The sequence below is a fragment of the Mastomys coucha genome, unplaced genomic scaffold, assembly GCF_008632895.1.
Source record: "Mastomys coucha isolate ucsf_1 unplaced genomic scaffold, UCSF_Mcou_1 pScaffold4, whole genome shotgun sequence".
Taxonomy (NCBI): domain Eukaryota; kingdom Metazoa; phylum Chordata; class Mammalia; order Rodentia; family Muridae; genus Mastomys; species Mastomys coucha.
In genome coordinates this window covers 26,745,095-26,760,220 of record NW_022196910.1, presented here as the reverse complement: position 1 = coordinate 26,760,220, position 15,126 = coordinate 26,745,095, and the positions used below count along the sequence as shown (strand labels likewise).

The 15,126-nt window shown below is 41.7% G+C and overlaps 1 protein-coding gene across 2 annotated transcripts in view; it reads right to left on the bottom strand.

Moving 5' to 3' along the window:
* Poc1b (POC1 centriolar protein B) overlaps nucleotides 1–15,126 on the bottom strand; it is a 101,856-nt gene that overhangs the window by 53,982 nt on the left and 32,748 nt on the right. For both annotated transcript variants that reach the window (XM_031350315.1, XM_031350314.1), the window contains exons 5-6: nucleotides 7,124–7,231; nucleotides 6,735–6,850 (exon numbers count right to left, since the gene is read on the bottom strand). In XM_031350315.1, the coding sequence (XP_031206175.1) occupies nucleotides 6,735–6,850; nucleotides 7,124–7,231 (224 nt within the window). The remainder of the gene's footprint in view (nucleotides 1–6,734; nucleotides 6,851–7,123; nucleotides 7,232–15,126) is intronic.

The window sequence follows — 15,126 nt, the reverse complement described above, 5'->3', positions numbered from 1 at the left end:
GTCCTGGAACTAACTCTGTAGCCCAGGCTGGCCTCAAACTCATAAATCCATCTGCCTCTGCCTCCCAAGTGCTGGGATTAAAGGCGTGTGCTACCACCACCCGGCTCACTATGGAGTCTTTAAACCATTTGAGGATTTGCCAGTATGACAGGCAAAGTTCTTTACTTGTATGTTAGTAACTGTAGGGAATGGAGATAAGGTATACAGAGAAATAGCAGTATTTGGGATATCTCATTGTAGCTTGTATAGCAATGGAATATAAACTTTGTGCTATCTTGGAACTCATCTTTTGAAACTTTTGATGATTTGTTTAAGATTGTACAATGAATTGTGTAAACTGTTATCTTACTCTATATTAGGGTCTATGATAATTGGCTTGATGGATGGCTATTGTAACAATACAGTTAGAAACTGATTGAATGAAGAAACATTCTCCCTCTGGCCTGCTTTGGGTGACTAGAATCTTAATGAGGTGTCAGGTCAATGAGCTGTCCTGAGGTCTCATAGGGAACCACAAAACCCATTCTTTGCTTGGAAAGACCCCAACAGTTAACAGTTTAACAGAGAGGTGTTCACCTTGAATTACTCCTTGGTGTTGGGGCTTTCTGAGACATGTCAAAGAGGACAACTAGCTCACTGGTGACACCCTCAGAAGGAATCAGTATTAAACATTACATCTTACTAACCCAAAACTTGCTTAGTATCCATCCTTGCTTTGACTATCCAGATGGGCCTCCAGTCAAATGACTGTTAAGAAAACAGGGACAAAACTTCATCTGATTTTGGGTTCCTGAAAATGAGTAGCAAACCTATGGCCACTTTATATTCTGCACAAAACCAAACCAAACCAAAAGGCCACACACTAGGGGTGTGGGGGTGATGTTCTTCCCCTCCCCACTTACACCTGCAGTATCCAGGAGAGTTAGCCCTTCCCAGGAGACCCGGCCCAGACCCTCCAAGGCTGCAGCACTTGGGAGAGTGGGCCCTGAACATTGAGTGGGCAGCACAGTAGGGCTGGCTCTGGAGGTATAGGTATGGGTGAGCCTACTCCAAGGGTATGAGAGCAGGAGAGCTGATCCTGCCTCCTGCCAACAGCAGTATTGGGTGGCCTTACTGGAGCAGTGCTGGAGAGCTAGCCCTGGTGGTGTGGATAAGGCAGAGCTGTTGGGCTGACCAGCTTAGCAGCCACTCAGGCCTAGATCTAGGCTCTGAACTGGCCCAGCCTAAAATTTACGTCATCTTTGAAAGGCTGGGACCAGTGAAAGGGCCAATCCTGCTGTTCCAAAGCTGCAGGATCTCCTTGACACAGGGCAACAATGGGATAACTGGGAGGAGTCCTGATGAGGAACTAATATTGATGGTTTCACAGAAGCCAGAAATCTCAAACCAGACCAATGACTCATTGAAATGAACATTTGCAAGTGAAGATGTGTGGACAGGGATATACTGTGGGACACACCGTGACATACCACGGCTTCCACGATGAGATGTTTTCTATGCTTTGTTGTTGTTGTTTGTGTTTTTTATTTTGGGGAGGAAGCTGCAAAGGGTGGATATGAAGGGACAGGGAGATGAGTGGGACTGGGTGATGATGTGAAACTCACAAAGAATCAATAAAAGGTTATTAAAAGAAAAAAAAAAGGCCTTACACTAAAACTGCCAATGTATAGAGAAATAGATGAAGATTGCTCTCTTCTTGAATCTTTGTTGACAAAAGATTATTAAGAGTTAATTTTTTTTTGTTTTTGTTTTTTTTGTTGTTGCTGTTGTTTTTCAAGACAGGGTTTTTCTGTGTAGCCCTGGCTGTCCTGGAACTCACTTTGTAGACCAGGCTAGCCTTGAACTCAGAAATCTGCCTGCCTCTGCCTCCCAAGTGCTGGGATTAAAGGCGTGCACCACCACCGCCCGGCTAGAGTTAAAATTTTAACATATGGAATTCTATATCTAGAAAATACAAAAGAATTTATGACATAGTGATTAAAAAAACCAATTAAGGACATAGGTATTTTACTCTTTTAAGAGAGGAGCCTGATATAGCTGTCTCCTGAGAGGCTCTGACAGTACCTGACTAATACAGAAGTAGAGGCTCACAGCCATCCATTGGACTGAGCACAGGGTCCCCAATGAAGGAGCTAGAGAAAGGACCCAAGGAGCTTAAGGGTTTGCAGCCCCTTAGGATGAACTAATTAGTACCCTCAGAGCTCCCAGGGACTAAAACACCAACCAAAGAGTACACATGGTGAAACTCATGGCTCTAGCAGCATATGTATAGCAGAGGAGGAGGCCCTTGGCCCTGTGAAGGTTTTATGCCCCAGTGTAGGGGAATGCCAGGGCCAGGAAACAGGAGAGGGTGGGTTGGTAAGCAGGGGGAGGGGGGAGGGAACAGGGTTTTTTTTTTTCTTTTTTTTTGGAGGGGAAACCAGGAAAGGAAATATCATATGACATGTAAATAAAGAAAATATCTAATAAAACAACAACAACAAAAAAGAAGTAATTTTTTTTTGGACTGGAAATGTGGTAGAGTTACACAGCCCTCAGTACTAATAATCCAATTGTGTAACTTCAAAGTGCGTTGGAAAAGGTGTTTCAAAATATAAATTTATCTAAAGGATTTCCTAAGGTCAAACATCAATGTAATGTTGAAAGAACAGAACCAAATCCACTGTATCAAAAGCAGTGAGACTTAAAAACAAAACAGAACACAACTATTGCTCTGCTCTTAGTAACGTTTAAAAGAATTGGACTAGAAGACAAAGGTGCTTTCATTCAGATCATTGGGCTTTCTGCTGGATTCTTAGACCATCTTAACAAACTCAAGGTTCAGTTAAGAGTTACGGTTAAAGCCCTCAAAGTGACTGCTTTACAAACTACTATTTAAAAGGCAACCCTACTACATTTTCGTACATTATATCTCTATGTCTGGGAATGGATAGGGTACAGGTTAGAATTTCATCAGCATATTATGTGGTGTGAAAACTGCAGACTTAAAACACGCAAAGTAAATTAAAAAAACATGCAAAGTGACCAATACCTGCTCCTTTAAATAATAATCTATTTGGCATGAGCAAGTAAGCATTTTTTTTTTTTGATGTATTAGATGAACAACTATATCAGAAGAGAAGTTTATGTGTGTCATTAGCACTGGGCCCTAAATTTGTAAGCAATCTAAAATTTTACTTTTTGCCTAAAGATCATTATCTTACTAAGTCAAGAATTTCCAATTTTTGCATCAAAAGTAGAAGAGAAACATATTCATGAGATGGGCTCCTTGGTATGTAAAATATATAAAACCTTCCTAGACTTTTGGTTTTCTTTTGTTTTGTTTTGTTGAGCCAGGGTTACTCTGCAGTCCTGGATGTCGGGAACAGGCTTTGTAGATGAGGCTGGCCTTGAACACATAGAGATCTGTCTGCCTCTGCCTCCTGACTGGTGGGATTAAAGGCATGTACCACCCTCAGGCTTTGAATGTCAATCTTAAGAGAATACTCTATTAAGTTGACCTCTGTGTATGTATGTACATGTGTGTTTGTGTGTGTGTGTGTGGTCTCTAGGTAAGTGTGGCAGGCCAGAGGTTGACATCAGATGGCCAGTCTTCTTTTACCACTCTCCATATTAGTTTTTGAAGGATAGCTTTCCTTTGAACTGTGGTGTGTCATTTTGGCTAGTCTGACTAACTGTGGCTGAATTCTCCATCTCTGCTCACACAGAACTGGGGTTATGTATGTGCATTGGTGCATGTGGCTTTTCTGGGTTGTGGGGATCTAAACTCAGGTCCTCAGGCTTGCACAGCAACCACTTTATGCACTGAGCCATCTTCAGTATCTCTTCTACATGGTTAGTGATATTAATTCTTCCCAGGCTTGTATTCACAAGTTCCCAATTGTATCTTGCCTATCATTTCTACGCAAAGTTAACTAGAATGCCTCATATTATATCCGTCAAGCAGAAGAATAATTCCTACTAATTCCCTAGTAATTAAAAGGATGGTGGGCACTTCAGGGGCTCATCTCCAAATAAGCCCATATACTTTATTTAGAAAACTTGTTTATTCCTAAAAGACAAAATTATTTGTGTGTACGTGTTTTCAAGGCTGACCATTGGTATTAGACAATCAGTTGGTGTGCTCTTCCCTGAGGGAGACTATCTCTCCTGCTTTCGAATTCCTTAGTTGCCTATAGTTCTTTGTATAGCTATCCCTCTTCATGTCAGCATAGCTACTGGAGTCGTACTTGTTCAGGTCATGTTTAGGCTGCCATGTTGGTGAGATTCATTGGGTGTTCCCAGGAGACACAATTTCACCACAAACTCCCTGATCCTCTGACAAAAATCTTCCTATTCCTTCTTCTGCAGTGGTCCCTGAGCCTTAGGTAGAGGGATTGTGTTATATACATACAGGTAACATCATACAGACTCACAGGTTGTATTTATGATTTTAGGAACTAACACATAAGCCATGGATTTAAGAGAGAGGAGGGGTGGTGTGGAAATTTCATGGGAAAGTTTGGGCTTGTAGGCAGGGAAGGGAAGGGGGAATTAATGTAACTTTATTATAATCTCAAAATTTTATTTCTAAAAAAGACAAAATTAAATGGAACTTGCATATAAAAGTAGCCAGTTATTGATAAACTATACCATTCTTTCAGTGGAAACAAATTTAAATGTATTTCTGAGAAGAATTAGGGTGGCTTGATAACCATAATGTTGTCAATCATGATACTGAATGCAGTGAAATTATTGAGGCCATTTTGCCAGTTGTTCGACTCCCTTTTTTATAAAAAGATGTATTTACTTATTTTAAAATTGTATGTGTGCAGTATTATACTTGTGTGTATGTAAGGGGCAGAATGTCAGAAGGGGATACTAGGTCTGCTGGGATCTAGCTGGGAGTGCCATGTGGGTGTTGGGACCTGCCCCCGCTCCTCCAGAAGAATCAGCGAGTGCTCTTAACCACTGAGCCATGTCTCCAGCCTCAAATTTTCAGCTTCTTTCAAAATTCTAAACATGCATGTTCTAAGACTTCTGGTTCCCTCAGTTTTGATACTTGTCCAAAGCATTTAGAATCAAACTCAAGAAATTCCATAGCTCTTTAAATATATACTCTTGTTGGTAGTGATTTAAATTTTCCTTGTAAATTCTTTGATTGTTGTCTGCTAATATTTTGCATAAATACAACTTCTAACAAAATGCCTTAAGCAATTTCAGGGCACTAGGATATCACCCACAGGAGAGATAGAGTAAAATTTAAGAATGCATTCCACCCTAAGAACTCCTATTCTTGAATTTGGCCTCAAAGAAGAAGGACTACATTTAGGGAGTCTTCTTGATCCTGGCTCCGTGTCATATGCCATCTCCCCTCTCCTACCTGAGACAGGATCAGATCAGATCATTGGGGACAGCTCTCATTACAGTGACTAGGGACAGTTAAGATCAAATTACTAGGTGATTAATCAGATATGCCTTCAGAGAAAATTTTTCACAGGCAATGGGGTATGTCTTCAGAGTCAAAATGAAGTCATGACAAGCATGGCGGTACATAGTTATAGTCCTAGCACTTGGGATGGCAAAACAGGAAGGTCATAACTGGGGCTAGCCCAGGCTACATACAAACACCTCTTAAAGTGAGCAACCAAAACTAAGACACAATTGAGCCTTTCCAAAAGCAACTAAAGCCAAGGGATTACAGAGATTTGGGTCTTACGCATGGTTACCTGACACCACCTCCCTCCCACCAGAGTCCATTCTAAGTAATCCATACTCAGAGCTATCAGCAAGGAAGAGACTCCCCATAGAATTGATTTAATTAGATTTATTTTGGCCTTGGATCCTAGTACTTTATACTAGGATTTCAACGTTTAGCCGTAAGTGTCTGGCTCATTTCATGTAGATGCCCCAGTCATTACAGCTTGTTCTCCTCTCAAGCATTAGTTTATTACTGAGCTAAGAAAATCTCCCAAGCCAGATTGGCAGACACTCTAATTCCCACAAGGTTGAGCAATACCTAAACACAAGGAAAAACCGAAACGGGGACTTAGGAGATGTTTTTGCTAAAATGTCCACTCCTTATTTGGGCCACAAGCAACTGAAAGCAGGATCATTTGTGTCTGTCTGTGTCCTTAATTAAAAACACACACGAGTACATACATGTCCTAAACCTATAGTCACCTTACATCCCTGGAAAAATAAAATCTCTCAGGACAGACCAATCCCCCAGATGAAGATAATCACCCATGAAGGCAGGCTTCACAACAGGGCAGAAGTGTCCTGTGTGTGGGAAGCAGACTGATCCCCTCCATAATGGAATAACAAGGACTTTCCCAACTTACTTTACAGAATCAGAACCAAGGCAATGACAAGAAAACCCTGGCCAGGACTGCTTAAATGTGCACACGTCTTTGCACCCTGCCTCATTACTTCCTCAACTTAAGGTCTGAAAGTTCTTCTTACTATTCCAAGACAGATGTGGGGGTAACTGGTTCTTTATCTGGCTTACTCCCCAACATTGCCACATTGAATACATTTGCTCTCTTTGCTTTTCATTAAGATGTAAAAAGGAAAAAAAAGTCTTTCTACCTTTCTTTCCCCTCTTGTTTCTTCTGCTGACGTGAGTCAACTACTCAGTTCTCTAGCCAGGTCAAGGGTAGCCTATGACCCCCATGTAGACCTAAACCAAACCACAGGTCTTTCTCATAGTGGTCTTTGACAGGGAAACTTCCTGTGGTTGGAGCAACTGTTACCTTGGTAGTGTTGGAGTAATTTGTTCATTCTTATATCCCAGATTTTCACAGCGTAGTCAGAACCTGCTGAAGCTATGCATGTGCCATTAGGGTTAAAGTCCACAAAATTTGCAAATCTAGGAAAAAAGAATATGATGGCTTGACATTTCAATCTCTTTACCTTTGTTTTAAAGTTTGAATTTTTTGGGAGGGGGGGGGGTCTTGGTTTTTCGAGACAGGGTTTCTCTGTGTAGCCCTGGCTGTCCTGGAACTCACTTTGTAGACCAGGCTGGCCTTGAACTCAGAAATCCACCTGCCTCTGCCTCCCAAGTGTAAAGTTTGAATTGTTTATAATGAAATATCTCCATAGCCAATAGACCCACACAAATGTACAGAGGAAATGGACTTACCCTACAGAGTCTGAGAAGTTATTGACACACTGCTTACTGGTAGTGTCCCAAATTTTAATAGTTTTATCCTCACTACATGACACAATCAATCTTCCGTCAGGTGAATATCTAGAAAGCAGAAGATTCTAGATGAGAGCAGTTCTGGAGAATCACCACCATGCGCCTCCGTACCACACACAAATCAGGCTAAACAGATGAGATACCAGAAACCACTGCCAGCACACTGCATGAACTCTGTAGCAGGGTTAACACTGGCAACTAATATCTTTGCAGCTACAAATCACCGTGACAAACACTGGAGACCCTTGAAAGGCAAAACACGTTATGTAAACTAGGTTCCTTTTCTCTTTTTCTGTTTCTATTAAATAATTTAGTTTTGTGGCTTCCATGGAAGGTTTTGCTTCAAGTCGGCACTCCTTCTAAGCTAAATACTTTGTATTTGTAAAAGTCCTCTCTATTTCTCATTTTTTTAATTTTCAATTTTTATTTACCATTTGGATAGAGATTTATTTTTACCAAACCCCAAGAGATTTTTTTCCCTACTCATTGTGGAGAGCGGTAGAGCGGGAGAGGCATTCGCCTTGACAAGATGGCGCCTACAACTCCTGGTAAACAACTGTTTGCGCATGTGCGTAGAGTGAAAAGGTGCCAAGTCACGGCCCATCCCGGGGCATCACATGGGGTGATGAGCAAACAGCCAATCATGGGCGGACACGCGGCGCTGTGGTGTATATAAGCAGTGCTGATTATTGGCTCGGGGTCTTCCTCTTCATGATGCAATAAATGCTTGCTGCAGAAGGATCCTAGTGTCTGCGTGTCTTCTTGCTGGCGAGATGACTGCGCGGGCAACAACTCATCCCACCAACCTGGCAGTAGACCTTTTTTTTCCCCCCAGACTGGTGGGTTGAGAAAAAGTTTATGAGCATTGACCTACTTCCCAAGGCCAGAGGCTTCCTGCACTAAGACTAAAAGCAGGACAAGTCACTCAGAACAGTGGCTCTTTCCTGCCTACCACCAGAATGCCCAACAGGGGGTTGGGGCAGGGGGGGCAGACACCCTGTCTATTGCTTCTTGTACAACTGATCTCCATATTTATTCTTTGTTGGTAATGTTAACTGCCTTTTAAAGTCAGAAGAGCCGAAAACCAAACAGAAAATGAAGATTTGGTAGTCAGGAAATTCTAGACAGCTTTTTTACTAGTTATACTGCAGGAGCACCAAAGGTCAGAAAGGACAAAACTAGCCCGCTGGCTGGTGATTCTGAGTGTGATTATGTGAAGTTTCCCTGCAGCCCAGAGTCCAGATTTCTGTTGAGTTTTCAGTTTTGTGTGGAATGTAATTAAAGGTTTTACTTTATTTTCTCTGTGCTCCTAACTAATTCTTTTATTTTTGCCTGCATGTATGTCTGTGAGAGGGTGTCAGAAGTCGTGGAGCTGGAGTTACAGACAGTTGTGAGCTGCTCTGTGGGTGCTGGGAATTGAACCTAGGTCCTCTGGAAGAGCAGCCAGTGTAACTGCTGAGCCAGTTCTTCAGCCCCCTAACTTATTGAGACCTAGGAAGGATTCTTTATGACTGAAAGCTGAATACTACATTTCTGAATTCATCATGTAGAAACAAAAACTATACAGAAATGTCATTAACTCTGTGAGCTCTTAAAGTGCAGGGAAGACCTTCAAGGAGAAAATCTTCCATTCTTAGTAGTTTTCAATAGTTTTAAAATGACAAGTAATATTTTACTAATCTTTTCATCCAGAGGTATCCATGAGAGACATTCAAATATGGAGAAGAATATTAATATTACAAAACTAAATTGCAACCCCCCAACCCCCCAAAACCCCCCAAAATGTAAATCTCCCCAAAAATGTACTTGTCATGGACTTGGGAGAAAAAATTTACTCATTATCTCCATGGAAATAAGCTTCAAAATAAAAACAGACTTTCAAGGAATCAATTTGCATTGCTTTCTCCTCCTGCTGAGAGAGGATCTTACTTTGTATCCTGGCTGCAGTAGTCTATGTAGACCAGGTTGGCCGTGAACTCCCAGACATCCACCTGTCTCTGTCTCTAGAACACTGGGACTAATGATATGCATCACACTCAGCTTCTGCATTTCTTTTTTTAATTTTTTTTTTGGTTTTTTGAGACAGGGTTTCTCTGTATAGCCCTGGCTGTCCTGGAACTCACTCTGTAGACCAGTTTGGCCTTGAACTCAGAAATCCACCTGCCTCTGCCTCCCGAGTGCTGGGATTAAAGGTGTGCGCCACAACCGCCCGGCTTGTAACAAAAATATTTTTAAGAGATGGAGTTATTCCTAACATTTTAAGGAAGTAGTGATAAAACATTTAGTCAACTGGAATGATCCAATTGCAAATTATTGTATTATTACTATTGTTATTGTTATTATTTCAGTGCTGGAGATCAAATCATGGGCTTTGTGTATGCTGAAAAGGCACTCTTCCACTCAACTATATCTTGTTTACATTATTGATCAAACCCACCACTTACCTTATCAATATTTATTGATCCCATATATCATAGAGTAGTTTTTAACACTTCACTTATGGAAACTAATTTAATATTCAGAACAAACCCATAAAACTGGGTATTATTGCTTGCCTCCACATGCAGAGAGTAAACTGAGGCACACAAAGGAGTATGGTGATTTGAATGAAAAATTTGAAATTTCAAAATTAAAAAATCAGATTCACAGTCTTATGTATTTGATCACCAGTTGTTGGTGGTGTTTGGGGATGTTTATTTAGTAGGTTATGGGCTTGCTGGAGGTGGGCTTTGAAAGTTCAAAGACTCATGCCACTTCCAATTGGCTTTCTCTGCTTCAGGCTGTTCAAATATGAGCTCTCAGTTTGCTGCTGTAGCTGCCACATCTTTTGCCTGCTGCCAAGCATCCCTGCCATCACTGGCTCTTAGCACTATGCATCTGCAAGTCCAAACTTCTGTAAGTAGCTTGCTCATGGTGTTTTTACCACAACAACAGAAAAGTAACTAATATAGAGTTTGGTACCAGGAGTAGGGTATCATTGTTTACAACTTGAGCATGTTGACTTTTTGGAGGAATATTAAAGGGTTCTGGAACTTTGGACTAGCAATGTGTTTGAATCTGTAAGTAGAACCTAACAGGCCATCCTAGTAGGAGCTGGCTGGCTAATGAGCTCCAGGGATCCTCCTGGCTCCTCCTATTCAGTGATAGGATTACAAGTGTGCATGTGGCTTTTACATGGGTGCTGGGAATCAAACTCAGGTCCTCATACTTATGTATCAAGCACTTTACTACACTGAGTGATCTTCTGGCCCCACCCTAAAGTTTTAAAATGGAAGGATAACACAAGGCAGTGTTCTTGTGATACAGATGATCCTTTTACTAAATATCTATGTTGGGGGGCTAAGGGCAAAATTAGAAGGAAGGGGATAAGATTTAGATTTGATCAAAACACATTACATGCATACAGGAAACCTCAATAAAAATGAGTACAAAGAAACATTACATGCCACTGTCATTGGTGGTTACTATCTGTTATGTAAAACAAGCATGGTGTCTTTCCTTGTGATGTTTCTTGAGGAGGACAATCACTCAAAGATTGACAGAGCACCTGGTAGCACCCAGCCCTGGGCTGCCCCAGACATCAAGAATATTTTTTTAACAACAACAAAAACAACAACAGCAATGATGATGATGACAACAACAACAACAACAACAACCACAAAATTGTGCTACCAGAAGCAGGAAAGAAATGGAGTTTAAAGAGACACATCAGTAAGAAAAAGTGGGTTCTCTTCAGTAGCAAAAACTCACCCTAAGCAGGAGGCTCAGTCCTGGGAATAACTTCCTAGTACTAAAGATATGAAGGGGCTGTGCACCTCAGGTTAGCAGAAAGGGGAGGTGGAGGCTGGGAGCAGGAGCTTCGGGAAAGGAGGCCCTCTTTCCCTTCCTCTCTCACTTTGATTCCTGTACATGCCTCTCCTTTGAGAGGCTGGATGTGGGCATGTAGATTTATATATTAATTAGGTACATCAAAAAAAAAAAGTTAGCACCCAAAAGACAGGTTTCTGTTTGTCTTGATTTTCATGAGGAAAGTTAAGACTTTTATTGTCACAGTTCAAACAATATCTAGCAGGACTGTTAATTTTTCAAATGTTAGGAGTATCTAAAGTTTACACTGAAAACTAATAGGCTGCTGATTCTCAATTTAGTTCCACCCAGCCACCTCTTAAGACTCCAGGAATTAGTCAGTGGTGACTAATGGGTTCTCTGAACAGCACTTGACAAGTCCACCCCATATTACTGTGGAATCTCTTAATGACCACTGGCACACCAAAACAATGAGGACATTTAAGAACTTTTTTCAAGACAAACTGTCTTACAGGTCTTTGCGAGCATCCCCAGTTAAATAACAAGAGCTCTGTAACCTGGAATCTATGGAGTTTCTGACCTCTATGAAGGTGTATGTCCGAGTTCATACTCTGTGTTGTTTTCCTCTGGATTCTTTCTTTCTTATTTCGATGGGGGTGGAGACACAATGCATGCTGGACAAGCACGTGATCACTGAGCTATAGCTGTGGCCCTCTTTTTGTTTCTTGTTAGTCCATGTATTTTTTATAAAACTGCACTCTCAGCGATTAGTGCTCTATGATCAAACAATGTGGAGTGCTATTTCTCCATTGGTAAGCAGCATGTCTCTAGCAGGAGTGGCAGAAGGAAGACACCCAAAACAATGAAATGCCCACTACAAGTCTGACTCAGGGCAAATTCTTCCTTTCCCCCAATTCTACCCCACCACCCCCAACCCCTACCTCAGCTATGTAGCCCCATGACATTCACTACACATGGGATCCAGTTTTCTCTTAGCATAGTTGAGTTTAGATTACAATGAGATCTAAAACTCTCACGTATGAATTGCTAACTACTAATGTCAGACTTCTCTTTGATGCCTTTTATGATTACATTTTGAGGGTGAAGGCCAGGGGAACTAAGAAAAAAATTTATGTTTCCTTAAAGGATAAGAAAAGAAGCCTTCTGTTGACTATGTTAGTAGACTTCATCCCTGCAACTATTGAGAAACGGTTAGCCAAGTGAAGCTGGTACAAAGAGATTATGTGTGGCATCAAACAGTAATTAACTGTTAAGTCGTTTTACCACTTGCATGCCTGATCCTGGGATCTTTACTATAAATACAGCTGTGGCTGGGACATCCGCTCTGAGAACCCTGAAAGCACCTCCAGCACTGAAGTCTGTACCACTCTGCTCCCGGAGCTATCTGCCCCATGGCTGATTTCTAGTCCTTCCCTGTCTTTCCTTGACCTTCCTTACCTTCTCCAACTGCACCTGGCACTTGGCTCTTTCCCAGTCTATGAGCAACAGAAGTGAACTTGAAATTTAAATCAAAGTGGGTCATTTTCCCCCTCAAAATGTTTCCCCCTTCCTCAGTGGCTTTACACTGGCTGTGGGCCAAAGTCTGACGTCTTGGTTGCTGACTGGAAGTCCCTTCATCTGCATTAGTGAGATCTTCCTGGCACTGCAGCATCTTCTCTTAGGGCCTTGCTCTTCCTCACAAGCGGTACTGATGCCCTTCTCTTAACCTTTTATTTTTATCTTATTTAATAATAATAATAAAAAAAATATCTGGGGGCTGGGAAACTGTGTAGGTGATCTTCATTCAGGCCTTCATTCCCCTTCTTTCCTTCTGATCTAATGCCCCAGTTTCATCCCCAGCTCTGTGGCAGATCACCTGCTGTAGTCTTCCTCTTGGTCCTCTCTCCATCATCTCCTACAGCTTCCCCCACCACAGCCCTTCCTTAATCTAAGCCTACCTTCTGTAGGCTCTCCATGGGAAACCAACAGCTGGCCACCACTCTGACCAGAAGCCTCTACCTTCTGTAGGCTCTCCATGGGAAACCAACAGCTGGCCACCACTCTGACCAGAAAGCAGGCACACCAGCAAAGCAGGCAGGCAAGCATCGGATACTCCTCCCTCCCCTTCCTCTCCTCCAAACTCATGTCACTCTCAGCCCCAGCTCTGTAGCAGACTACCAGCTGTAGCCTCCCCCACCCCCGCCCCATTCCCAGGGGACTAAGCATATTCTGGTGACACACTCTGCTTTCTTCCTATAAGGGAACTCCCTTAGACCCCCCCTTCTAGCCCATCCTAGTCTCTAGGTGTCAGCTCCCTGTACCAGGAAGCCATTCTACTCAGAAGCATTCCATACCAGGCAGCCTACAGCTACCACAGTCTCCTAAGAACTAGAAAGGACAGCAGAAACTAAAAAACTTACACCCATCCAATAAAACAAGACAAAACATCAGCATGTGGAATTACAACTATCTCAAATTCAGATGCCCAGAAGCCAGCCTAAAAACAGTAACGGCCAGGACAACCTGTCTCCACTGAAGCCCAGCAACTCTACTACAGTAGGCCCTAAAAAAATAAAAGACCATAAAATAGCCTTCCTTTATGAATATGTTAAAGGTCTTTAAGCAAGAAATAAGGAAATCTATGAAAAGTCAAATGAAGAAAATAGTTTAAGACTTGCAGGTAGAAGCCAGGCGGTGGTGGTGCACGCCTTTAATCCTAGCACTTGGGAGGCAGAGGCAGGCGGATTTCTGAGTTCAAGGCCAGCCTGGTCTACAGAGTGAGTACCAGGACAGCCAGGGCTGCACAGAGAAACCCTGTCTCAAAAAAAAAAAAAAAAAAAAAAAAAAAAAAAAAAAGACACTCCATGATAAAACCACATTTAAGCAGCATCTATCTATAGCCCTATAGAAGGCACTAGAAATACAACTTCCACTGGAAGAGGCTATAACCATGTCTAGGAAAACACAAGGCTACTGTGGGGCCTCTTTGACCAAGAACTCCGTGTCTTACCAGGGACTCCGTGTCTTACTCATAAGAGTATGTCTCATGCCCAATAATAGATGGGCAACACAAAACAACTGCAATTGCACTGTTGGAGGGTCTTTGCTCATAATGTTAAGCCAGACTATTCTTCTCCCCCCGCCCCGACTTTATAGGTCCTTGGCACACATACTATGGCTTCTAGTTTTGGTTTTTATGGGATTCCTGAGTGTGTGAATGTGTGTCTACATCTATATGCATTTTCTTTAGCTCATTTTCTTATGTGGTTGTTTTGTTATATTCCGATTTATTTATTTTATTTCATTATAACTCCTTAGATGCCTGTTCGTTTTCTAACAGAGACAGACAGGGTGTGGATCTGGATGGGAGAGGAGTAGGGAGGGCCTGGGAGGAGCAGTGGGAGGGGAAACCATAATCAGTATGTTATATGAAAACAAAATCCGTTAACACACACACACACACACACACACACACACACACACACACACACACACACCCCTTTTATATATCCTTGAAACTGTCTACTTCCTCACTACCTCATTACTCCCCAAAACTATTTAGCTTCCCAGGACGCAGTCTTACAGGGGAACATATTCCCACTTGACCTATACAGTAAGAGTTTCATGTCTGCTCTCCTAACGTAATGTAAGAGAAATTTATCCATCATTCTTCTAAGCCTACATATTACTTCACTGAGTACTTACTCCCCAGTGAGTACCTAGGAAAACAAAAAATAAAGGATTGAGCCAAATTTAATGTCATATATAGTCAATGAGAGCTGATGGTTAAAATATTTTCAATTCATTGTACAAAAATGTTAACTGTACCCAATGCCATGGAACTGTGTGCATGAAAAAATGATGACAGGATGATATTCTCCAGATCCATCCATTTCCCTAAGAATTTCATAAATTCATTGTTTTTAATAGCTGAGTGAGGTAACCCAATCACTAAAGAACATACATGGTATGCACTCTCTCATAAGTGGTTATTAGCCCAGAAGTTCGGAATATGCGAAGTACAATACACAAACCACAAGAAACTCAAGAAGAAGGAAGACTAAAATGTGGACACTTCATTCCTTCTTTTTTATTTATTTATTTTTTTATTTTTTTATTTTTATTTTTATTTTTTT